General features: G+C 22.6%; 2 protein-coding genes across 3 annotated transcripts; one reads left to right on the top strand and one right to left on the bottom strand.

Moving 5' to 3' along the window:
• The first annotated feature begins 172 nt into the window (after nt 1-172).
• LOC127281562 (engulfment and cell motility protein 1) lies at nt 173-13,461 on the top strand. 2 transcript variants are annotated; one of them, XM_051305311.1, is made up of 7 exons: nt 173-499; nt 845-1,081; nt 5,196-5,624; nt 6,828-7,244; nt 7,460-7,897; nt 12,114-12,420; nt 12,537-13,461. In XM_051305311.1, exons 1-7 carry the CDS (start codon nt 368-370, stop codon nt 12,692-12,694), a joined length of 2,118 nt encoding a protein of 705 aa, XP_051161268.1. In that variant the 5' UTR covers nt 173-367; the 3' UTR covers nt 12,695-13,461. The 2 variants fall into 2 exon arrangements, with proteins under 2 accessions (XP_051161268.1, XP_051161267.1); XM_051305310.1 differs by having other exon boundaries at nt 175-499; nt 794-1,081.
• Nucleotides 13,318-22,769, bottom strand: LOC127281563 (uncharacterized). The gene is made up of 9 exons (XM_051305313.1): nt 22,534-22,769; nt 21,937-22,190; nt 20,929-21,043; nt 18,452-18,577; nt 17,374-17,819; nt 15,789-16,038; nt 14,220-14,392; nt 13,768-13,933; nt 13,318-13,669 (listed from the first exon to the last, which is right to left on the bottom strand). Exons 2-9 carry the CDS (start codon nt 22,116-22,118, stop codon nt 13,466-13,468), a joined length of 1,662 nt encoding a protein of 553 aa, XP_051161270.1. The 5' UTR covers nt 22,119-22,190; nt 22,534-22,769; the 3' UTR covers nt 13,318-13,465.
• Nucleotides 22,770-25,279: the final 2,510 nt, after the last annotated feature.

The raw sequence follows: 25,279 nt of genomic DNA, 5'->3' as shown, positions 1-25,279 counted from the left end.
TTAGAAGCGCGGGAGATTCAAATTTTATTGATAAATAAAGTGCTGGAAAAATTATTTAAAAAAGAATTCTATATATATATATATATTGTGTTATTAAATTCTACTATTAATTTTGTGTTTAAATTTTAAATTTTCCAGTTAAAATTTCTATGTAAAAGTATGAATTTTACTTGTAATTGTAAATGAGCCGATGTTTTTTGAAATAGCAGTAGATTTTGAACGCAGTTTGACATTATTGACTGTCACATTGTTTTCATCAACACTCCTTTTTCCCTTTTTGTAACAATTGATTAAATAGTAATAAAAGTAACTTTTTTTAACAAAAGAGAAAATAATCGAAAACAATTGAATTTTTATACTTTCTGTCATGTATACACAAACAACAAAAATACCAACACAAAAAGATTCAAACATTGTTAAAATTGCTGTCGAAATGACAGATAAAGTGCCACAATTAATAGAATTTAATCAGAAGCAACCCTTAACTGGAATAATTACAGTAAGTAAAAAAAAATTTCATATCACATTATAGTTTTTCCAGCTTTTAATAATAATCTAACCTCCAAAATTTTTAATTAGCATTGTTTCTTTTGTTTTAAAATATAAATAAAAACGCAAATTATTTTCTTTATTGCACGCACATTTTTATTAGAAAATATTTTTTAGTTTTTATTTTTTTTTATCAGGGGAACACGACATTTTCGCGTAAATAAAAAATAATTATTTTTGTTTTCTCGTCGTTTCTTCTTTTTTTTGTTCCCCTGTGAAATTGTTTTCTCGTGTCTTGTTTTAGGAACTTTGTAATGGCTGGAGTCTTTCTGACTCGGAATTTTTTGCTCTCCAGTTCTCGGAAAACAATAATCAAAATTATATAACGGAAAAAAATCGCAATGAAGTCAAAAATGGAAGTGTTCTTAGATTGGAGCATTCACCATCAAAAACAGCGAGTGATATTCTTATTCAACTCAATAGTAATAATACAGATGAGCAATCACTTCAAAAACTTGGTGTTCTCAGTATTGATATGACATTTGCACTTGAATTTATTAATAAACAAGGATTGGCATTGTTGATTTCGCAGGTAATTAAAAAGAATTCATAGAAAATAAATCAGTAAAAAAAAAAGAAAAGAAAATTTAAAAAATAAGAGAAAATTAAAGAATTTTCATCTTTCAGAACTGAAATTTTTTTTTGATATTTAAGCCCCGAATTATACGACTTTTTCAACTTTTTCTGATTTTTTAAAACATTTTGCTTCCTCTTGGAGGAAACTTTGTAGTCCTTTAGTTTGTAAAAATTTTCAAAAAAAATTTTATCGTCTTTTTTCCAAAAATTTTTTTTTAATCGAAAAAATTTTTAAATAGAAAAATTTAAGATTATATATAATAAAATCGTATTCCTTACGTCAAGATAAATCGATCGGTATATATAAAGTATAGTTTTAATTTAAATTTAAAGAATTAATGAAAGTTAAAAAATCAAAAATTCACATTTTGGCTATAAAATTTTGTGATTATTTAAATTTAAGTTTATAGATGAAATAATTGTATTCCTTGCATGAAAACGAATCGATTGGTATATATAAAATTTACATTTGAGGTAAATTTAATAAATTAATGAAAGTTAAAAAATAGAAAATACACATTTTAGTTGAAAAATTTTATATTTATTTAAATTCAAGTTTAAATATAAAATAATTGTGTTCCTTGCATTAAAACGAATCGATATAATTGTAAATAATTATAAATTATATATTATTTTTCGTTAATATTTAGAAATTTCGGTTAAAATATGAATTTTTGATTTTTTAACTTCCATTAATTCTTTAAATTTAACTCAAATGTATAGGTACTCAAATGTTTATATTATTATATTATTTTTGTATGTTTATTTTAATGTAATGCTTTCTCCACGAGGAAGCAAATTTTTTTGCTGATCGTAAAGAGGAAGCAAAATGTTCATGTAATGAACATCTGAATTTACAACTTGTTTTACATAGTTTTTAAACAAAATACGTCTTTTTTGGTATAAAATTCGGATCTTCTTTATTTCAACAGGGTGTCTAATGGTCAGGGAAAAGTCAGGGAATTTTTTATAAATAAATTAAAGTAACTATTAGTTTCAAAAATTTTTTTACTTTTTTCCCAAAGCAAATGCAAATTAAAAAGTTAGCCTTCACACTCAATTATTAAGCATGTGATATATCTTATATTCATTAAGTAAATAATTATTTACCATACTATTTATTGAATCTAACAAATGATTTTTTAAACTTGGATAACAATTAATTAATTTTTTCCAGTGAAATATTTGGTTTTTTAATATAAATAAAAATTATTTGATACAATTTTATTTTATCGGTTAAGCTTCAAATAAAGTAAATTATTCATTAATACGAATAATTTTTATTATTTAATGCTAATACACACATTTAACTTATAAAAAGTTTTACAGCGTCGAATATTAAATTATCGAATTTCTATTTAGCAAAATTGTATAAAGTGAAATTTATATTATGCAAAATTTTCAATTTACATTTAACTAAAATTCGATTTAAAAGACTTTCTATTTAGCAGAACTCTTATAAAGCATTTTTTCTAATACTTTTTTAAAAATTTTAAATTAATTTAATTTCAATTTAACGAAATTTATGTCTATAAAAATTTACAAAAAATGAGAACTAAGTAGAATTTTTCTTAAATGAGAATTCTGTTAAATAAGAATCAGTTGGAATTAAAATTTTCTTTAATAAAAACTTTGTTAATTAAGAATTTTGTTAAATAGAATTTCTGTTAATTGTGGATTTATTCAATGACAATTCTGTTAAGTAAATATTTTGATAAATCAAAATTTACTACAATAAAAATTCTGTTAAAAAAATTTTTCTTTATGCAATTTTTCTTGACATAAATTCCGTTAAATTGAAATTGTATTAATTTGTAAATTCGATGTACTAGAAAATCTACTTTATATTATTTTACTAAATAAAAATTTGATAATTTAACAGGGTGTCTAACGGTCAGAGAAGTCAGGGAATTTTGTTGGTCAGGGAAATGTTAGGGAAAAGTAAGGGAATTTTAGAAAATTTAATTCAAAGTCAGGGATATTTCTGTAAATTTCTACAAAAATTAAAATTTTTTGTGAATTTAAAAATTTTTTAATCTAAAAAAACTTGAATGCTTTTTATTACCATTTGTTACTACCATTAGAAATTAATTTATTGTTAAATATGTCAGTAACCATATTTTTGTCCAAAGAAAGCAGAAATAAGGTTATTAAAAAGTCTGGGAAAAATAAAAAAATATCAGGGAGGAGTCAGGGAAAAATCAGGAAATTTTTTTCTCAATCCTTATTACGACACCCTGTTTAAGATTTGACGACGTAAAAATTCTTTGAAATTAAATTTTAAGAATATTTATACATCCACAATTAGTTTAGGGTCAGTTGGGGTAAATGGGGACAGCATAGTTTCTAAGAAAGTTTTAAGAAAAAAGTTTCCTTAAGTATATTACTGTATTAAGGGATGAAAAAATTTGAAAAAAATTTGTAGTAGATATATAATAGTTGAACTAATTGAAATTTTTAAATTTAAAAAATTTTTTTTATTTCAGTATTTTGTCTCGCATTTGAAAAAAAAACAGACTTAAAAATCATACCAAATTTTTTTCTTATTCCTTATGACTTCCATAACAGAAATTCACTTGAATTTTTGATTTTTGTTAATTTGGTTAATAATGACGAGCTTGTCCCCATTTACCCCAAAAACTTGAAAACTCCGGGTAAATGGGGACAGCTTGTCATTATTAACCAAATTAACAAAAATCAAAAATTCAAGTGAATTTCTGTTATGGGAGTCATAAGGAATAAGAAAAAAATTTAGTATGATTTTTAAGTCTGTTTTCTTTGAAATGCGAGACAAAATACTGAAACAGTTTGACTTTGATTTTCAAGTTTTTATGCATTGAGCGATAACTTTTTTTATCTTGCTGCCAATTGTCAAGATAAAAGCTTGGCAATACTCAAAACCTCTTGCAGGTGATCGGAGGTTATATTGACGTTGAACTTAATTTTAAAACTGTAAATTAAGCTCTAAAACTTCTTGTCCCCATTTACCCCCTGTCCCCAATTACCCCAACTGACCCTATTTATTTCTCTTAAATATTTTATTTTTTACGAAACATTATTTATTTGGTTCAAATACATATGAAATTAGTGGATAATAGACAGGTAAATGATTTAATTGTATCAAAATAAATTTTATTTGATCAAAATAAAAATTTTTTAGTATAATTTAGGTCAGAAAAAAGTCAGTGGAAAATCAGGGAATTTTTTTCCTAACAGTTGTTAGACACCCTGTTCAATTATTTAATAAATTTTTAACTAAAATTTATTTATTTATTGAAATACATAAAATTCTTTCAATTAATTATTTTTAATAATTTTTCAATAATTGTTTAAAATAAAAAAAAAATAAATAAAATAACCAAAAATTTCAATTCATAATCACATGGAATTTAATTATTTTCAAAAATTTCAATTTAAAACCTTCTAAAATATAATTATTTTCAAAAATTTTCATCTAAAACTTTCTGTAATTTAATAATTTCTATTATAACTCTTCTGAAATTCAAATATTTTTAATTATTATAATACTCTTTGAAAATTCATTTATGCAATTTTTCAATTAAAAACTTTTGGAATTCAATTTTTTTATGTAATTTCTAAAAAATTCTGCAGCAACAGAAATTACCAAAAATTTCAATAAAAAATAACTTAAAGTTCAATTATTTTCAAAAATCTAAATTTTAAATCTTCGAATTTATTCAAATATTCTTTAAAAAAAGGTTATCTAAAATTATTTGATAAATTTTTTTCAATTCTGTAAAATTTAATTATTGACTGAAATTTAATAAAAATCATTTGAAATTCAATTATTTCTAAAAATTTTAACTGTAACTCATCCAAAATTTAATTATTTTAAAAAAATTTAATATTTCTTTAAGAAAATTCAATTATTTTAAAAAGTTTCAAATAAAAATTAAAATTGAATTGCTGTTAGAAATTAAAAATAAAAAACCTACTGCAGTTTAAATTTGCAGAAAATTTTTTTCAAATTTAAAATCTTTTGCAATTCAATAATTGAAGAAAAAATTAATTTTAAAATCTTTATTAAATTTTAATTCACACATTTACAGATTGAATCAGGAAAATATAAAGGAAGTGATCTCGCCTATACATTGCAATCATTCGTTGAATTAATGGATCATGGTATTGTATCGTGGGATATTTTAGAAACTCCTTTTATAAATAAAGTTGCAAGTTATGTGAATAATCAATCGATAACACAAGATTCAAGTGTCGTTAAAGCTTCACTTAGTATTTTGGAGAATATTGTTTTGAATTCATCGGGAAAATATACACAGGTCGAAAAAGAAGTGACATTTCCAAATTTAGTGATGCATTTACAAAATAATAGTTCACAAATTCAACAAAATGCAATTGCATTAATAAATGCACTTGTTTTAAAAGCAGATGTTTCAAAAAGAAGAGCAGTCTCAGCGACATTACAATCGAAACAAGTCAGAAATGTTTTTCTAACTAATGTCGTTCAATCCACTGATCAGGTAAAAAAAAAAAAATTCAACATATTTCTCGAAAATTTATGCTGAAATACACAACGTTTATGATCAATGGAATTTTAGAGAAATATTTTTTTTTCTTTTTTGAATGAAAAATTTTATGAATTTTCGTCTGAATTTTTTTTTCTTGTGATCATTATTAATCGACAAATTATATTAAAAAAAAAAAACATTTTTTAGATACAAAGTTTTATAATATCCCGTCTTAAAATTTTATTTCCTAATTTTTGATCATTAAACGTTGTGGATTTTAGCATTATAATTTATTTAAAATTTATTGAACTTATATTTATATCGTAGAATTTTTATGATAAATTTGGAAAATTTAAAAAGTTTTAGAATCCTTTAGATAAAAAAAAACCCGCGGAGTTAGAGAACTTAAAAGTTAAAATTGCTGAAAAGCTTATTTTGAGAAAAGTGAAATCAAAGATTGAAATGAGAATATTTTTTCAATAATTTTAATAAAATTCTTCAAAAATTCAATTATTTTAAACATTTTTCAATTGAAAATTCTCTAAAATTCAATGAATGCCTAAAATTATTATAAAAAAGTCTTCAGCAATTCAAATTTGCAAAATTTTCAATTCCAAATCCATTGAAATGTTTAATTATTTAATATAATTTTAATTAATCAAATTGAAATTCTCAAGATTTGAACTCATAAAATTAAAAAAAAAAAAAAACTTTTAACTCAAAAATAAGTTTTCAAAAATTATTGAAAATTTAATTGTTTCTTTTATAATAATAATGATTTCTAAATTTTCACTTTTTAAGGACTTTTAAGAATATTATTTCATTTATATATTTGAAATTAACAATTTATAATACTAAAAGCTAGAAATTAATTAAAAGCTGAATTTAATATCAACTTAGTTTATAAATAAATCTTTAGACTTATTAAACTAATTAAAATTTTAAAAAATTGAAAATTGTACTTTCAAAAAAAAGGAATTACAATATCCTTATTTTTTCAAAAAATAAATTTTCTCTTCTAAAAATTCTTTATAAATTACATATAATACGTAAATATAGAAATAGTTACGTTTTAACAGTTAGAGTAAACAAAAATCAACAAAACTAAACCAAGTCAATTATATATCACGGTGTTTGAAATTACCAAAGTGATTAGAATAGTTAGATAGTTATTTTTAGCAAGAGACTATACATGAGATAAATTTTCAAGCACAGGTTGGAACAGAAATGGCACATCAATTGTACGTACTACAAACATTAATGATGAGTCTATTGGAACAACGAATGATGATGAAAATGGATCCACAGGATCAGGATGCACATGATAAAATAAAAGAATTAAGAAAAATTGCCTTTGACACAGAAGGTTCATCAATTGGCGATATGGCAGCACGTAAACAGGGACTTTTTGCCAAAGATTATAAAAAATTAGGATTCAAATATGATATAAATCCTGCTCTTGATTTCACTGAAACACCACCGGGAATGCTCGCTCTTGATTGTATGATTTATTTTGCACGAAATCATACCGAAAGTTATACCAAAGTTGTTTTGGAAAATTCATGCCGAGCCGATGAACACGAATGTCCATTTGGAAGAACGAGTGTCGAACTTGTTAAATTACTCTGTGACGTAAGTATTAATTTTTTAATTACCAAAAAATATATATTTCTAAACGTAAATTTTGTTTCATTTAAAAAAAATTATCCTAGAAAATTTTTTGTTTGTTTCTATTTTTTTTAAATATCGAATTTTTTTTTAATAAACAAAATTTACTATTGGAAATATATATTTTTTTAAATTAACAATTATTGATTATTTAAAAAATTAATTTATCTTATGTTTAGGTTCTGAGAATAAGAGAGGCGCCAAGTGAACAGGGACAATCTTATCATCCAATGTTTTTCACTCACGATCATCCATTTGAGGAATTTTATTGCGCCTGTATTGTTTTACTTAATAAAACTTGGAAAGAAATGCGTGCAACTACGGAGGATTTTGTTAAAGTATTTTCCGTTGTGAGAGAACAAATAACAAGAGCATTGCAATGTAAACCAACTGGTTTTGATAAATTTAAAAGTACACTTCAACAATTAACATATACGACAATCACAACACTTTGGCAACAGGAGAGAACCAATAGAGAAGAATGGGAAAGTCATGCGAGACCAGTTGTTGAATTAAGAGAGCAAATAACGCCTGAAATATTGGATATTATTCAACAGCAGAGATTACAATTTTTAGTTGATGGGACACGATTCACGAAATACAGTGCAAGAGGCCAGGTAATTATTACCCTTTTTCTTCTAATTGTTTCGAAATTTCTCTTTTCTTTTTCTATATAAAAAATGTGACTTGGTCTATGAAATGTTGACTTAACGTCAAAAAAAAAAAAAAATTGATTTCCAACAAAACCGTCGATTTCTAGTAATAAAATAATTTTATTATTAAATATTACCAAACTAATACGCGCGCATGAAATATGTGTTGCTTTGTTAATTTATTTGAATTGTTAAGTAAATTAAAAATCATAATACCCGTGTGGAAAAAGCCACGATCTTGCCCTCAAGAGTTCGGGGCCCCCGGCGGGGGCCCATGAGGGCTGATCCATATGGCGAATCCATGAGGGGCCCCGCATGGATCGCCCTCATGATCGATTAGCAAAATTTTCTAAGTCCAAAAATCAAATATTTTTTTATCAACAAAAAATTAATGTTTATAATGATTCAAAACAACGAAAAACGCGTTTTTAATAAAAATATATTTACACTTTTTTTGAAAATAACACTCACACTTATGGCAAAATAGATGAGGGCCACCGTAGGGGCCCGCATGGATCGCCCTCATGATCGATTAGCAAAATTTTCTAAGTCCAAAAATCAAATATTTTTTTATCACCAAAAAATTAATGTTTATAATGATTCAGAACAACGAAAAACGCGTTTTTAATAAAAATATATTTACACTTTTTTGAAAATAACACTTACACTTATGGCAAAATAGATGAGGGCCACCGTAGGGGCCCGCATGGATCGCCCTCATGATCGATTAGCAAAATTTTCTAAGTCCAAAAATCAAATATTTTTTTATCAACAAAAAATGAATGTTTCCAATGATTCAAAACAACGAAAAACGCGTTTTTAATAAAAATATATTTACACTTTTTTGAAAATTCACCTGAGATGATTCATGATAATAATCATAAAGCATATAATTAATTATATTTTATAAATTGCATTTGATTGGAAAATATAATTTAATATCTTAACTTTAACTAAATGATGTTAAGCACTTTTCTTTGTTAGGTATTTTTGAAGTTTAAATAGCATCAAGAAGTTAGCATTCGTTTTGAAGTAGCGTGCGTAGCGTAGTTGGTAAAGCGTTAGACTCATAGTCCGTAGGTCGTAGGTTCGATTCCCCCCATGCGTTAGATTTATTTATTTCTCAGGTTTGCGTTTAATCATTAATTCTATGTATGAATTAATTGAAAAATGAAAATATCCGTTAATAGTATGCATAAATTAAATATTTTTTAATTTTTTAATTAATTAATTTATTATTACTTTTAATTATATCCGACAGTTAATTAATTAGAACGTTAATTAATAAATTCAATTTGAGTAAGAATTTAATTTAAAATTGAATAATTATTAAATAAATATGTTATTTATTCATAACTTAAGCTTATTTATTATTAATTAACTTTTATTATTAATATTATTGATTAAAAAACATTATGGCAAACTTGAGGGCAAGATGAGGGCAAACGTGAGGGCCCATAAGGGCGCCCGTAGGGGCACCCTCATGGATCGCCCATGCGGGCGCCCTCATCGATGAGCATGTCGTTTCCATGAGGGGCCCCTATGGATCATCCATATGCGGCCCTCATGGCATGAGGGCGATCCATAAGGGCCCCCGCTGGGGGCCCACATCACTTTTCCACACGGGTATTTTTATTTCTATATTTTTAGTATCAAAAATTTAATTTTAAGATTATTATTTTTCAATTAATTTGTTTTAAATTAATTTGAATTGGGATTCTCAAATATGGGGCATTTTATGGGAAATTTTCATTGAAAATTTTTTTTGTCCAAAACATTTTTTTTCGAAATCTATATGAAAAATAAGGAAATACGTATTTTTTTATTTTTTTATTTGATGAAAATGAAGAAAGTTATGATTTTTTGAAATTTAACGTCAACGAAGAAAGTGTCTTTTTGGAACATTTTTTAATCTATTGTACTAAGAAATTGTAATGCAAAAAAAAATTAAAAGTCGAAAGTGTCTCTTTTGAGAAAACTAATTTTATAAATTTAATTCCAACTTTTTTGTTGTTTCTGTTATATAGGTACGTTATTTTTGAGCACATATTTGAAAAATTTGAGAAAAAATTAACAAATTTCATATATAGCATAATTTTTAATTTCTTAGTTCGTAATAGATTAAAAAATGTTCCAAAAACACACTTTCTTCGTTGACGTTAAATTTCAAAAAATCATAACTTCCTTCATTTTCATCAAATAAAAAAATTTAAAAATACGTATTTCCTTATTTTTCATATAGATTTCGAAAAAAAATGTTTCGGACAAAAAAAAATTTTCAATGAAAATTTCCCATAGAATGTCCCATATATTTTTAACAAATCTATTTTTAAAAAATTGTAATAAATGAAAATTCAATCAAATGAAAATTATGTTAAACAAACATTGTATAATGAAAAAAAATCCAATTATATATTTTCCAAAATTTTAATGAAATTCTTTTTAAAAATTCAAATATTTTCAAAGATTTCAATAGAATTTTACGAAATTTCAATTACCTACAATTCTTTTAATTTCAATATATTCGAAAAGTAAATTATTTTCAAAAATATAATTTAAAATATTATTATTTAAAAAAAACTTAATTTATTTCATAATTTTTAATAAATTTTTTTGATAATTGAATTATTTTTAAAAATTTTTAGATTAGAACTTTTAAAAATAGAAAAAGTAAAAACTTTTAATTGTAACTCTTGCAATATTGAATTATCTCTATTAAATCCATATAATTATGTTATTTATAAAAAAAAGTTATCTGAAATTACAAAAAAAATTTTAAATAAAAAAAATATAAAAATTTAAAAAATTAAAATTTATAGTTTTAAAAGTAGTATGAAACTACTTTTAAATATTTCCCAAATTTTTAATTGTAAATTTTAAAAAATTTAATTATTAACAAAAAATTTAACTGATAAACTTAAAAAATTTAAATAATTAAAATTTTTTTACAAAAAATTTCAATCATTTGCAAAATTTTTCAATTAAAAATTCTCTAAAACTCAATTATTGTTAAAAATTAAAAAAAATTAAAATTAAAAAAAAATCTTCTGAAATTCAATTAATTCGAAAAATCTTAATAGGAACTTTTCGAAAATTTAATTATTTATAAATTCCTTTCTCAAAATTCTTATATAAATAAATAATTTTTAATAATTTAAATAGTTTTTCAAAAAATTTAATTGTTGTTTGAAATTTGTATTAAAAAAATTCAGGAGTATGAATTTACAAAAAATTTCAATTTAAAAATTCTGAATATCAAAAAAAAAGAAAAAGTCTGAATATCAATTATTTCTAAAAATATAACCCGTTAATCTTTAAAAATTCAATTATTTTGATACATTTTCAAAAATTTTGTACGCATTTGTGTGCTAATAATTGTAAAAAAAAATTTGTCATTTTGTTGTTGGAAATCAGAAATTTAGTAAGGTGTGAATGAATGAATTTTGACGAGAACAATTTTTTTTACATCACTCTTTGGATTGAATTTTTCTTCTAAATATTGAATTTTAACCGTTTATCGCTGGACACTTTGATTTTTAACACTTTTTAACACAATTTTTGTTATTTAGATATACATTATTTTTTCAACAGATTTTTTTAAATTCCCTGACATTTCCCTGAGAAAATAATGAAATACTGTAAATTTATCTATTAGAACACATATAGACTATGAATCACAACAATAAAGATAACAATGAATATTTTTCGTTGTGATTTATAGCCAAGCAATTTTACTACAATATAAAATACTTTACAAAATTGTAATTTTTAAATTTAAATAATAATTAAATAATTATATATTTTTTCTGTAAATAAAGAAGGACAAGGAAAACTTTATAAATTAAAAATCAATAATTTTCTTTTTCTCCGCTGACATTTTTTTTATTGAAGCAGAATTAATTTTAATATTGCCAATGTTAAAAAGCTTGTTTCTACAATATAGATTATAATTGTTTGTTTTTTTCGTTTATTTCTGTAACTTATAATAAGTTTAAAATTGTAAAGTCTTATTATTCTCACTAAAATTAATATAGTGTATAATTAACATTTTTTTTTTTTTTTTTTTTTTTGACCTTATCAATAATATTATTGACATTATTTTTTTTAAACGACGAGATTATTATATATATATATGATGATTGTAAAAAAATGTTTTTATTATAATAAAAACGCTTTACAGAGGATCAAAGACAAATTTTGGTATGTTCGCCTATCACCAAATCACAAAGTCTTCCATTATGGTGATTGTGATGAAAAATCAGCTCCAACAATAGATGAGCTACCAACAAAATTAGCAGTCGTCGAAATTCGAGGTATTCTCATTGGACGTGATTGTCCACATATGAAAGATTTACAAAGACGAAAAACAACTCATCAACTTGCATTTTCACTTGTTTTGGATTCAGTTGATGTTACAAGTTTAGATTTTGTCGCGCCCGATGAAGAGATTTTCGATTATTGGACCGATGGCATTAATGCTTTACTTGGTTAGTGAACAAAATAATTGAATTTTTTTTTATATTTTGTATATATATTAATAGTATAAAAATTGTAGCTTATTTAGTATATTGTCTCAATTGAGCTGAATAATTTTTTTTTTCAGGTAACAAAATGATTAGTAAGGAAAAAGAAAAAGATCTTGAAACACTTTTGTCAATGGATATAACATTGAGATTATTAGATACAGAGGAAATTGATATACCACAGGATCCACCACCAATTCCAGAATCACCTTCAAATTACGACTTCTGCTATGAATAAAAAAAATAAGAAAAAAAAATAATTGTCATTAACAGACATTTTCTATACACTTTAAAATTTTCTAATTTTAATATAACGCTTATACAATTATAATTCTAGGTGATAAGAAATATTTATAAGAGCGAAATTTTTTCCATACGTAAATTTTTACCAAAGATTTTTTTTTTTTCTTGTATACAATTTTCATGTACATATTTACAATTTTACTGATCATATTTAGGATATAGTGATTTTAAAAATTTTAATTTGAAAAATCTTCTAAGCGCGCAATTTTTGATATTAATTTTATCTTGATATATATATATATCAATTTTCTACTAAAGAACTTTTTTAAAGTATGTGTGTGTGTGCGTGTGTTTATGCTACAATGAATTTTTTTTTTTTTATCAGTATTCACGTTTTGTATATTATATAATAGTCTTAATTGTTACGAAAAAAAAATTATATACACTGCTTTCGATAAAATAGAAAATGTTTTCTTCTTTTTTTTATTAAATTTACCATCTTACAATGTTTTTAAGATGCAAAAAAAAAATTATTTTAATAATAGAAAAAAGTCACGTTTCGAGGAAATATAATAAAAATTCATTATCGCCAGTGACTGAAGAAGCGTATTGAAATGAGTTTTTGTTTTTAAGCGTTAAGTGTTTTTTTTTGTGCCGCAGTATTATTTTGAACATCATGACTGTGCGAAGAGTGGAATATATATTTTGTTCATCATTGGAAAACGAAAAAAAAAATATATGCTCAAAGGCCATATTATTAAATTGTCTACATTACTTCATCAGAGAATATATGATAATTTTGGGGGTTGTATGCGTATTGATCGGACGGACAGAGGAAAAATTCGATGAAATTCAAAACTGGACCTCTGCTAAAAGGATTCCAATATCGTCCTTTTTTGTCCCTTAAATATGGATAGCGTTTGTAATTGAACATTTCATTCGTTGTTAAATTCATGCAGGCATGAAGGACCTAAAGGAAGATGATTAATTATCAAAAAAAAATTTACTTCAGCGAAAAAATTAGTTAATTTAATTTTTTTCTTATTAAGAAAAAATAAAATGACTTACCAAAGTACAGGTTAAAATCCAACCGAGTCCACAAAAAACGAGTGCTTCTATTAGGCCTAAAATGTAAAGCAAATGAATTCCCTCGATTGCCATACAATAGCAGGCAAAATAAACGGTGAATGAGCAATTAATGGCCACGCTCATCACGAAGAAAAAGAACCAAATTCTGCAAGTTAATAAAAATTAATTTATTTCAAATTATATAACTAGAAGAAATTTATTGATTAAAAACAATTACAATTATTGAAAAATAGAATATTAAATTTTTTTTTAATAAAAGAAACTTTTTTTTTAAAATGTCCAAATTTTACAATTAAAATTTATTGAAAAATTATTATTTCGAAAATAAAATATTAAAAAGATTTTTTTAAATTAAATTTTGCTACCATCTTGAATTTGATAACGTAAAAAAAAATTGTAAAATTAAAAAAAAACTAAATACGTTTACTTGCCTGTTTCTTAATCCAATGCAATTGTAAATAAATGGACAATGATGATCAAAATAAGTGACGCAACGATTGCAAATTCGGCAGTGCTTGGCTCTAAGCGGTCTAAAGCATCGGCAACTGTGACAAAGTTTTGATAGAATAACATTCCTCTTTTTCCATTTGTCAAAGTACGGAATCTAAAAGGAGTAATAATTTCTATTTATTCGTATATATTACACAAAATTCATTTATTCACAAATTAAATCAATTTTTTGTCATTCAAAAAATTTTTTTTTATTTTACTCTCAATTTTATTATTAAACAGAATTTATTTAAAGAATAATAAAGAATATTTTCTTTATTCAAGATTTTTATATCAAATAGATTATTATTCATTTAACAGAATTTTTTTCCAACTGAATTTCTATTTAAATGAATTTTCATTTTGCAAATTATGTATTTAATTCAATTTTTGATTGAACAGAATTTTTATTTAGTTGAATTTTCATGTAGGCAACAGAATTTATATTTACAAAAATTTTGAAGATTCATTCAAATTAAAATTTTTTACTTAATAAAAGTTGTAGGTAAATAAATATGCGGTGAAATATTTATCAAAATTAAAAGTCCATCCATTTTTTTTTGAGAAAAATTAATGGTTTTAAAGATCAAAAATAATTTTTTTCAAAGTTTATTTATTTAAAAATTAAAATTAAAATTTAATTAAATTTATTTATTTAAAAAAAAATTTAATAATTTTCTCAAAGTCAATTATTTATTTATTTAATTATTTATTTACACTTCAACGGGCCGAAAGCCGTAAAAATCTTAATAGAAACTATTCAAAAATTCAATTAAAAATTCTCAAAAATTCAGATTTTTTTCAACATTTGAAAATAAACTTCAACAATTACAAATTTTTTTGAAATTCAATTATTTCTAGTAAAAATCTTAATTGTTGCTCCTCTAAAATTCAATTATTTATAAAGTTTTATCTCAAATTTTTTTTGTCAGATCAATTATTTTCAATAAGTTTAATAAAATTCTTCAAAAATTCAATTCTTTAAAAATTGTCAAAAACTCAATTATTGTTAAAAATTTGTTTTTTTTTCATTATTTTCAATAACTTTACTAAATTTTTTAAAAAATCGAATTATTTAGAAAATTTTCAATAGAAAATTTTCAGCAATTTAAATATAACAAAATTATAATTTCAAATCTCCTAAAGTTCAATTAATTAAAAATCTAAACTGTAAATTTTGAAAAATTGATCTACTTTTATAAATTTTTCTCAATTTTTTTTTTTACATAGGTATTTGTTTGTTATTATTAGTTAATTTTATTATTAAAATAATTTTATAAATTTGAATGAATTTAGTAGACGAAAAAAAATTTTTACATCGCATTTAATTCCTTAAATTTGAATTATTGTTGAAAATTAAAAATTTAATATTTCATTTTATTTTTATTTCAATTTATAATTTTATATTTTATATTTTAATTTATAATTTTATTTAAAAAATTCAACGATTTTAATAGTTTTTAAGGACCGCTAAACATTTATAATAATAAATGAAAAAATAAATTTTATACTTGTCTTATCACTCTGTAGTAGGCGTCACTATTTTGTGGCACATATCCAGGATCTTTTCTATTAGCAATAATCCAAGATATCCACATAACGATATTCCAATAAGTAAAGCAGTAGTGGCTGCCTCGTAGAAGATTCCACGTTAATGGAATACATTTGAAGAAATACATGGGATAGCCCCAAAAAATAACTGAACCCATGAATAAAAGTAGAGGTCCTTTACTATTTCCTGCACCGCCAAACAGCAATGCCCTTTAAAAAAAAAGAAGAAAAAAAAAGAAAACAAATATTCAATATTACTATCAAAATTTTTCAATATAATATACATTTCAATATAATGAACAACTACTTTGAACAGTGTTCGAAGCTTCATGGGATTTTGTTGATGTTTTGAGAGTCTTCTAGTAACAGTCTTCAATAGCAACATCATCATCATCATCAGAAAATGTCAAGCTTCAGTGTTCGAATCCAATGTAGAATCGATTCACAGGCTTCGTTTATAATAATAATAATAATAATTCTTGAAGCTTCGAATTTGAACTTTTTAATAATTTACATATACTATATACAGTCAAATCATCGTCTAACGTGATGCCTTGACCATAAAATAGAGACGCATAAGTTGTCATTAATCCTTTCATCAATAAATCACAATTTTTTATAAAAAAATAATTAATTCTCATTATAATAAAAAAATTAAATTTCAGACAAAATATAAGAGTAATAAATTGTCAAAGACGAGTGAAAATTTCACAAAAAGAATTTTAAACGAAGGGAAAAAATTGATATTGATTTTGAAGTTGGCTTCATCTTCAATAAATCAATAGACAATTGAGGCGTCTTGATGAGAATTTCAAAAAAAAAGTATTTATTATATTATATAATTGAAAAAATGGTAAATTTCAAGGCTCCAAGTTAAAATCTAAACATTCCCAAAAATGGCAGACCTTTTTGGCACTGTTAAAAAGCCTCGAACACTCCCTGGAGTTCGTAAGCTTCAGTCTTCAAGTTTCGAATATGGTTCTTCCACAAAGTTCCATCGGCTACGAAGCTTCAGAGCCCTGAAGCTTTTACTTTTGGTGAGAGCACCGATCCTTGCAATATGAAGGCTAGAATTTTAACCAAAGCTCCGAATTTCCAGAATTTCAAAGCTTCATATATTTTTATAATATAATACAATTTTTTTTTTTTTTTTTTTTTTTTTTAATACAATAAATATGGATGATTCTCTCAAAAATACTACATTTTTGCGCATGTCAAGATGAAAATTCATAAAGTTAAGTAAAAATTAGTTTAAAAAAAAAATTTTGTCAACTAAATACTTAATTGGATATCGAAAAATATATTTGATTAAAATAAATTGAAGAAAAGAAAAAAGAGGAAAATATTTGTAATTTTGTTTTTTGGAAAAAATGTGAACCAACTGTGATTTTTCAAAGTTAAATATGGATCAATATTTTGAGATAAAAAAAAAATTAATTTTTTTTACCAACTCACAAAATAGAGTATTTTTTTTTTTTTTTGAAAGAATCCCCCATATATGAATAAGATATAAAAAAAAGAATTTTTTTTTTTTGTAATACCAACCAGAGTTCATTGATTGGTGGTATCCATCTGGCGCGTCTTCTCTGCTCAGCTTGTAGAATTTGAACAATTTCAGTATGATTATGACTTTTGGCCAATTGCAATGGTGTTTTTCCATTTTTATCACGTGGTTCCAATTCAATTTTACTCTTTTCACAGAGAATTTTCACACAATTCACATTACCCGAGAGACATGCCAAATGTACGGGTGTTGAGCCAAAATGATCGGGTTTCTCAAGATCAACTCCACTATACATGAGAAGTTTAATTATTTCCGGATGACCCTTATAAGCCGCCCAATGTAATGCTGTATCACCATTTATATCCATTAAATAACCTGATGCATCACAACCCAAGAGATATGCTGCTGTTGCATATTTGCCAAACATACATGCTGTCATCAATGGTGTCAGACCCTTGAAATCTGCTGTATTTACAGCAACACCCGCCTATTGAAAAAAGGAAAAATTTTTTTTTATTACTATTAATAACGACAAGCATAAATAGAATAAAATTAATTTGTTAGAATTTTTATTTGACAAAATTTAAGGGGCTCAATGATTATTTCGGGACGCATGATTATGTTCCTAAAATCATTAGTTAGAATTTTAAAAATCATAACATAATCAAACATAATCATATGTTCTAAAAATCATTAGTTAGAATTTTCATTTTATGGAATTTGTCATAATTATTTTTGAGGCAAATTTTTATTTGTTCGAATTAGAATTTTGCAGAATTTTCATCAAAACAATTTTCTATATTACACAATTTTTATATAACCGAAAAAATCGTTTCAATGAAAATACTGCAAAATTCTAATTCGAACAAATAAAAATTTGTCTCAAAAATAATTATGACAAATTCCATAAAATGAAAATTCTAACTAATGATTTTTACAACACAATCATGCGCCCCGAAATTATATTTAACCAAATATATATTTAGTAGAATTTATAATTTATCCGAAATTTTGTAAAGAAGACATTCTATAGTTCATCGAATTTGTATTATCTTTTTTTTAAAAAAAATTTCCATTGAATAGATAAAATTTAAAAATTGATTATATAACTTCAAGTACCTTTAAAAGAAGCTGAACAATGGCACTGTGACCTTTACGACATGCCCAATGAATTGGTTTTGGTCCTTGAGTTCCAAGACATGACAAATCAACTGGACCATTTTTCTCAATAATATATCTCATCACCTAAACAAAATGAAATTATTTATATTTTATTTTTATTTGCAAATGAAAAATTAATTCCTTAGTTGAAACAAATTAAGTAAATACTGTTTATTAATTAACTGTTTGTTAATAATTAATTAATTATTAACTAGCAAAATTAAACGCGCGCCAAATTGAGTATTTAATTGTTTGTTATAAAGAAATTAAAGATTAATATTATCAATAACAATTTAATTTAGTAGAATATTATTACATATTAAATGATAATAATGAAAATTATATATTTACAGGCCTCGGATTAAACGACTTTTTCCGACTTTTTTCAAAAATACGACTTTTATCGACTTATTTTAATAAAATGCGACATTTTTTTTTACATTTGAAAAAAAATGTAAATAAAATACATTTTTTAGTATAAAATTCAGATCTTCTTCAGATCTTCTTCAGATCTTCTTCAATTCAATTATTTAACAAATTTTGAACTAAAATGATTCTTTACAAAAATAATTATTTTTAATAATTTTAATGAAATACATTACAAATTCAATTATATCAAAATTATTTTTTCAATTAAAATTTTTATGAAATTTAACAATTGTTTATAATTTAAAAAAAAAATATCACAATAAAATTGAATTATTTTTTCAAAATTTCAATTCAAAATAAACTAAAATTCAATTATTATCCGAAATTTTAATTCAAAATCAATTAAAAATCCAATAATTATCCAAAATTTTCAATTTAAAATTTAATTATTTACCAAGCTTTCAATTTAAAATGAAATAAAATTCAATTATTTTCTAAAATTTCTATTCAAAAATAATTATCTAAATTTTCAATAAAAATTGAACTTAAATTAAAGTATTATCCAAAATTTCAATTAAAATTCAATTATTTCCCAAAATTTTCAATTCAAAATAAACAAAAAATCCAATTATTACCCGAAATTTTAATTCAAAATCCAATAATTATCCAAAATTTTCAATTTAAAATTTAATTATTTACCAAGTTTTCAATTTAAAATGAAATAAAATTCAATTATTTTCCAAAATTTTCAATTCAAAATGAACTGAAATTCAATTATTTTCCAAATTTAAAATCAAATAAAATTTCTTTATTCTCAAAAATTTGAATTCAAAATTAATTGAATTTTCAATAAATTGAATTTAAAAGCATCTAAAATTTAATTATTTCTAAAATTTTCCATCAAAATTTTTTTTTTTGAAATTTAATAATTTCAATTATAACTCTAAGGAAATTCAATTATTTTTAACTATTTTAATAATATTCTTTGAAATTTCAACTATCTGAAACCATTTTTCAATTAAAAATGATTTTCAAATTATTGTATTTTGTCCGCATTTTCTAATAAATTTTTAGTGAAATCATCTAAAATTTTTATTACAAAACACTTAAAGTTTCAATTAAATACAAAAATCTCAATTTTAAATCTTTGAAAATTCAATTAAATTTAAAAAATGTTTCCCAAAAATTGTTTGATAAATCATTTTTAGTTCTGTAAAATTTAATAATTGTTTGAAAATAAACAATATCTTTTGAAATTTAATTATTTCTAAAAATTTCAACTTTAACCCTTCGAAAAGGATTATTATTAAAAAAAATTTTTTTTATTTAAAAATCTGTAAAATATTTTTGTTAAAATAAAAAACAAATCCACTTTTTTTTGGAATATAAATCGACTAAAACGACTTTTTGTGTCTTTAAGTTAATTCGAGACCTGTATTTTTATAATTAATATTTAATAGGTATTCGTTGGCACCTGGTACCTTAAAAATTAATTTTTAAAAATTAATTTTTTTCAAATTACTATCTTGTACGAAATTTCCTGGCGCATCATTTTTCTCATCATAAATTTTTTGTATTTGTATACAATTTTTGAATGAATATACAACTTTAAAAAAAATTTCGTTGGTAAACGTTGTGTACTTCAGCTTCGTGAATTGAATTTTCGAATTTGGAATTTTAAAGAAACTTATTCCGAAATTTGGAAACACAATTATACAACTTTGGCAAAAATGAGAAAAAGAATTGTCAAAATTTGACACGTCATAAGATTACTATTCAAAAAAACACGTGAAATCAGAAAAGGCCAACTTCAAGTTAGAACAGAAGGACAGACCAAGCATTTTATTATTATCTAATAATAATTAATATAAATTAAGGTATTAATTAATTGAAAAAACCATAAGTAAATAAAAAATTAAATATAAAAATATTAACTTAAACATCCAATAATAATATTAGTTTCAGTATGATGAAAATAACTTGAAATAGAAAAATTGAAAAATATTTTAATCTTCAAATCATTAATGATATTATTATGAAAATTTTCAATTTTCAAAAATACAAACCTCAACATTTCCATCTAATGCTGCCCAATGAGCTGGTGTATATCCCCATTCATCTCTTGCACTGAGGATACACGATCCATTTTTTTCTACCAATTCTTCAACCGTTTGTAATTCACTAAATGAAATGAAAAAAAAATTTTATTTGTATTACATTTACATTAAATTTTGTAATTTTCATAGTGTTGAATTTTTGTTTATAATTATTTATTTTATATTAGAAATTAAATATAATTTATCTAATTATTATTTAATAATAAATTTAATCAGAGTTACCACAAAAATAAATTTTTTAATTTCCTGCCATTTCCTTGATAATACCATTTCTTTTTTAAAATAAATTGTAATATAAATCTAATAAAATTTAAAATTAGAAAAACGCGGTTTCCTTCTATATTATTTCATTATTTTCACTAAAACAGCAATTACAGTATCTTTTTTCTTTGAAAAATAGGTAAAAAGGTGAATATTATTTTCTGAAAACAAGTGACAAAAAGGTGATAAAAAATTTATAGTTAAAACCAATTAACGTGCAAAATAATGAATTTGTATCTTTTATTAAAATTTGGAATAATTAAATTTTTTAATAAATAATTGAAGCATTAAAAGTTTATGAATAAATTAAAATTCAGATAATTCAAAACTTAAATCAATTAAAATTTGAACAAATTGAAATTTAAATCAATTAAAATTTTCAATAAATTAACTTCCGGCTAAGCAATTTTTAAATCAATGAAATTGTTTTAATAAATTCAATCTTTGGTCAATTGAATCATTTATAAAAAAAGATGAAAATCTTTTATGTTCACTAAAACATTCATTTCCTTGACAAAAATGTTTTCACAGAGAAACAAAAATTTTTCCTGCCTTTTCCCTAATTTGTGGCAACCTTGTTAATTTAAAATAAGTTAACTTTAGTTTCAAATTATTTAATTAATATAAAAAAATTAGAAAAATTATATTTATTATTAACTGAAATGAAAAATAATATCCGTTTTTTTTTATACTGACCCCGCTCTGAGAAGTTCAAAGAGAAGTTTCGCTTCATCCGATGGTGTTTGACCAGGTGTTGCTTCATCGGCATAAATATTATCATCAGGACCATTTCGTCGTCGAGTACGTGAATTTTTCGATTGATCCTGATTGTTTAATGATGAGGCTGTTATTAAATTGTTTGGCAAATTCCCGACCATGTCGGGATCGGGACTTAATTCCCATACAGATCTTGCTGATCCCGGCCCTGTTACAGGGCTTATGGGATATACCTAAAAAAATATAAAAAATTAATCATTTTCGACAAATTTCAAATCATTTATATTTTTTAATAAAATTACACGATATCTAATTTAAAAACAAAATCAATTAATAATTCATTCAAAATTAATTTCAAAAAAAAACATTTCGAATAGTTGAAGAAAAAAGGAAGAAAATTATTTTCTTTAAAATTAATTATTAATTTAACAAAAAATTATAATTATAAACAAACAAAAAAAAGGTGAAATTAAATTTTCGATAAAATATGAAAATTATTTTAATGTTATAAATTTCAATTTTTTTTTTTTTTAAATTTTATATGCAATTATAATAAAATTTATTTAAATAAAAAACCTTGTTCAGCGTCGAGAGCTCCGTGTTGCTGGGATCCACTTCAATGGATTTGAATTTGATTTTTTTAACTGAAATCTTGACTGCTTGGTGATTGACTGTGTGGGAAATAATTTTGACCTTAATTTTAATAATAAAGCTTAAATAAACTGTGGCACTTGGAAGTTGGTAAACAGACTAGTTTGACATGTCAATTGGTACCTGCATCAGACCTAGATTTTCTGTTAAAACATTTGCGCATTCAAATCAATAATATAACGCGCACACTTGCTCAGTGGCCCTGCGCAAAATTTCTTATCTATATATACATAAATATACACATATAACTATAATTATTATTATAATTTAAGGTTTTTAATATTAATTTTAGTTTATTTCTTTTATTATAAAATTAAGAATAATTCCTATACATTTTTGTAGATTTTAATTCTTATTTTTCAAAATTTTTTTTTTTTTTTGTATGTAATTAAATAAATAACGATAATTATAAAAAATTTAATTATTTATTATTTATTCTGTAATACAATGAGCGAGTAGAATAATTATAATATTTAAAAAATTATAGTTATACAATTATAAACTAAATGTATTATTTGATAAAATATATTTATAATTACAGTGCTTATTTTTTTCAACATTTTTGAGTCATGAATTTGTTTATTATATTCGGTACTTAAAAAGAAAAGAAATTAAAATGTTTACATAAACAAATTTTTGATAAATTAAATAAATTACAATTAATTCATTGAATTTTCAAAAAGTGACAATGCTTTTTGTTTTTTAGCTAAAAAAAATTGAGATTTAGAATTTTAATTTTTTTTTTAATTCATAAAAATTATTAATTATGGTTTTTAATAACAGTTCACTATATTCCCTTGTGAGAATATTAAATTGAATGAGAATTGAATATTCTTATAATTTACATTTCTTGTATAATAAATTAAATTAAATTATATTCATATTAGGAAATATTAATTTTTTTTTAAATAAAAATTTAATTCTCAACTATTGAATTATAAATTTAATTAATTTTAATTATTTAAACATTTTATTATTATTATTATTATTATTAATATATTATACTATATATTAGTAAAATATTAAAATACAAAGTACGATGGAAAAAATTAGCAATTATTTTTATAGATCAATTTAATTTATATATTAATTTTGAATAATAATTATAAATTTTCTTATAATCTCTAGAATAAAGACTATTTTTTCATGTTAGAATAAAATTTTTTACAAAATTAATTATCATTTTTCAGGCAAAACAATTTCGCATACTTAACTTTTTTTTAATCATTTTTTTTAAACTAATTTATAACATGAAATAAAAATATTAATTCAGAAACTTTCAAAATATTTAAAAAAAAAAGGAAATAATAAAGATTCAGTATACGTTATTTAGTTCTGGCCCCACTAAAACAATTTTGTTTTTGTTTTTTTAATTTAAAAATATATATACTTTAAATAAAATTTTCGATAAAATTTAAAAAAAAAAGTTAAATAATAAAATAAATACTTAATTAGCAAAATTTGTTTTAAAAGGTTTCGAAACTTAATAGTCATTTCAAATATTAATAGTTTATAAAATTATTCAAAAATACAATAAATTATGTATTTATAAACTATTTAAACTATTTAAATGTAGAAAACTCACAAATTCTTCGTTAGATGAAAAAGTCTCAGAGAAAGATTTTGAAGAAGATGAATAATGTTTGAAAAAACATTTTTTTTCCAAATATTTCCTACATTTTTTATGATGAAATCTCTCTGATGAATCATCAGATGAAGAAGAAGAAGAAGAAGAAGAAGAAGAACTTGAAGAATGTGATAAATTTTTGCACTTCTCAATTAAATCAATTGTTGTAGAAGAACAAATATAATTGCAATCAGAACTTGAATTATTTTCTGATATTGGTATACACAAGTGGCATTTTAGTGTCATGCTAAATACCAATGTTGTGGATTGTAAACATATTTTATCTAAAACAATCATAAAAATTAAAAAAAAATTTCCATTCCATATCATTTAGTGAAAATTTATCATAAATCATTAAACTCACCACTATATTCTGAATTCCCGATCTTACAATAAACACCATGAATCAATGAAGAATATATAATTTTTTGTTCTTGCAAGAATATCCTAAAATAAAAATTAAAAATCAAAGATTATTTTTTATTCATATAGTTATAAAAGGAAGAATTGTTTTTTAAAATTTTTTTAAATAAAATAAATTACATAAAACTTAATTCATTGAATTAATTTTAAAAATACAAAAATTTCAACTATACTCACCATAGAATTTTTTTTTTTTAGAAAATAATTTTAAGAAAATTAGAACTTTTATTTAAAAAAATGTTTTTCAACTAAATTTAACATATTTTTTCACAATTTTTATAGAAAAGAAATATTTTTTATATCTACTTTTTTTTATAAATTATTGTAATTACTATTTATCAGAGAATACAAAAAAAAATCAAAATATTAAAAATATTTAAATAAAAATGGTAAAAAAATATAAGGGCTATTTCATAGAAAATAATATTAATTAAAAAAGGTAAATAATAGAAAATTTAATTTATTTTCTTTTACCTTCCGACAAAACACATATTATTAATATTAAAAATAAATTGATGAAAAACAAACTTTTTAAAAGAGCCATTTTCAAAAAGAAAAAAATATTTCTATTTTTATACAATTCTATGATGTTAAAAATGTAAATCTCAAGTTCTTTTTCGG

Source organism: Leptopilina boulardi, unplaced genomic scaffold, assembly GCF_019393585.1.
Source record: "Leptopilina boulardi isolate dan_hultmark-lab unplaced genomic scaffold, ZJU_Lbou_2.1 LbouV2_273, whole genome shotgun sequence".
NCBI classification, from domain to species: Eukaryota; Metazoa; Arthropoda; class Insecta; order Hymenoptera; family Figitidae; genus Leptopilina; species Leptopilina boulardi.
Note: the sequence above shows the minus strand (reverse complement) of the source record. Positions and strands in the feature narration are given on the sequence as shown.

Coding starts and splice junctions, on each gene's coding strand:
- LOC127281562 (XM_051305310.1), top strand. CDS start 368: ATGTATACACAAACAACAAAAATACCAACACAAAAAGATTCAAACATT. Junction 7,245..7,459: donor TTGTTAAATTACTCTGTGAC/GTAAGTATTAAT, acceptor TCTTATGTTTAG/GTTCTGAGAATAAGAGAGGC. Junction 7,898..12,113: donor AATACAGTGCAAGAGGCCAG/GTAATTATTACC, acceptor AACGCTTTACAG/AGGATCAAAGACAAATTTTG.
- LOC127281563 (XM_051305313.1), bottom strand. CDS start 22,118: ATGGTCGGGAATTTGCCAAACAATTTAATAACAGCCTCATCATTAAAC. Junction 14,393..15,788: donor ACTACAGAGTGATAAGACAA/GTATAAAATTTA, acceptor TACTCCTTTTAG/ATTCCGTACTTTGACAAATG. Junction 13,934..14,219: donor TGCATTGGATTAAGAAACAG/GCAAGTAAACGT, acceptor ATTAACTTGCAG/AATTTGGTTCTTTTTCTTCG.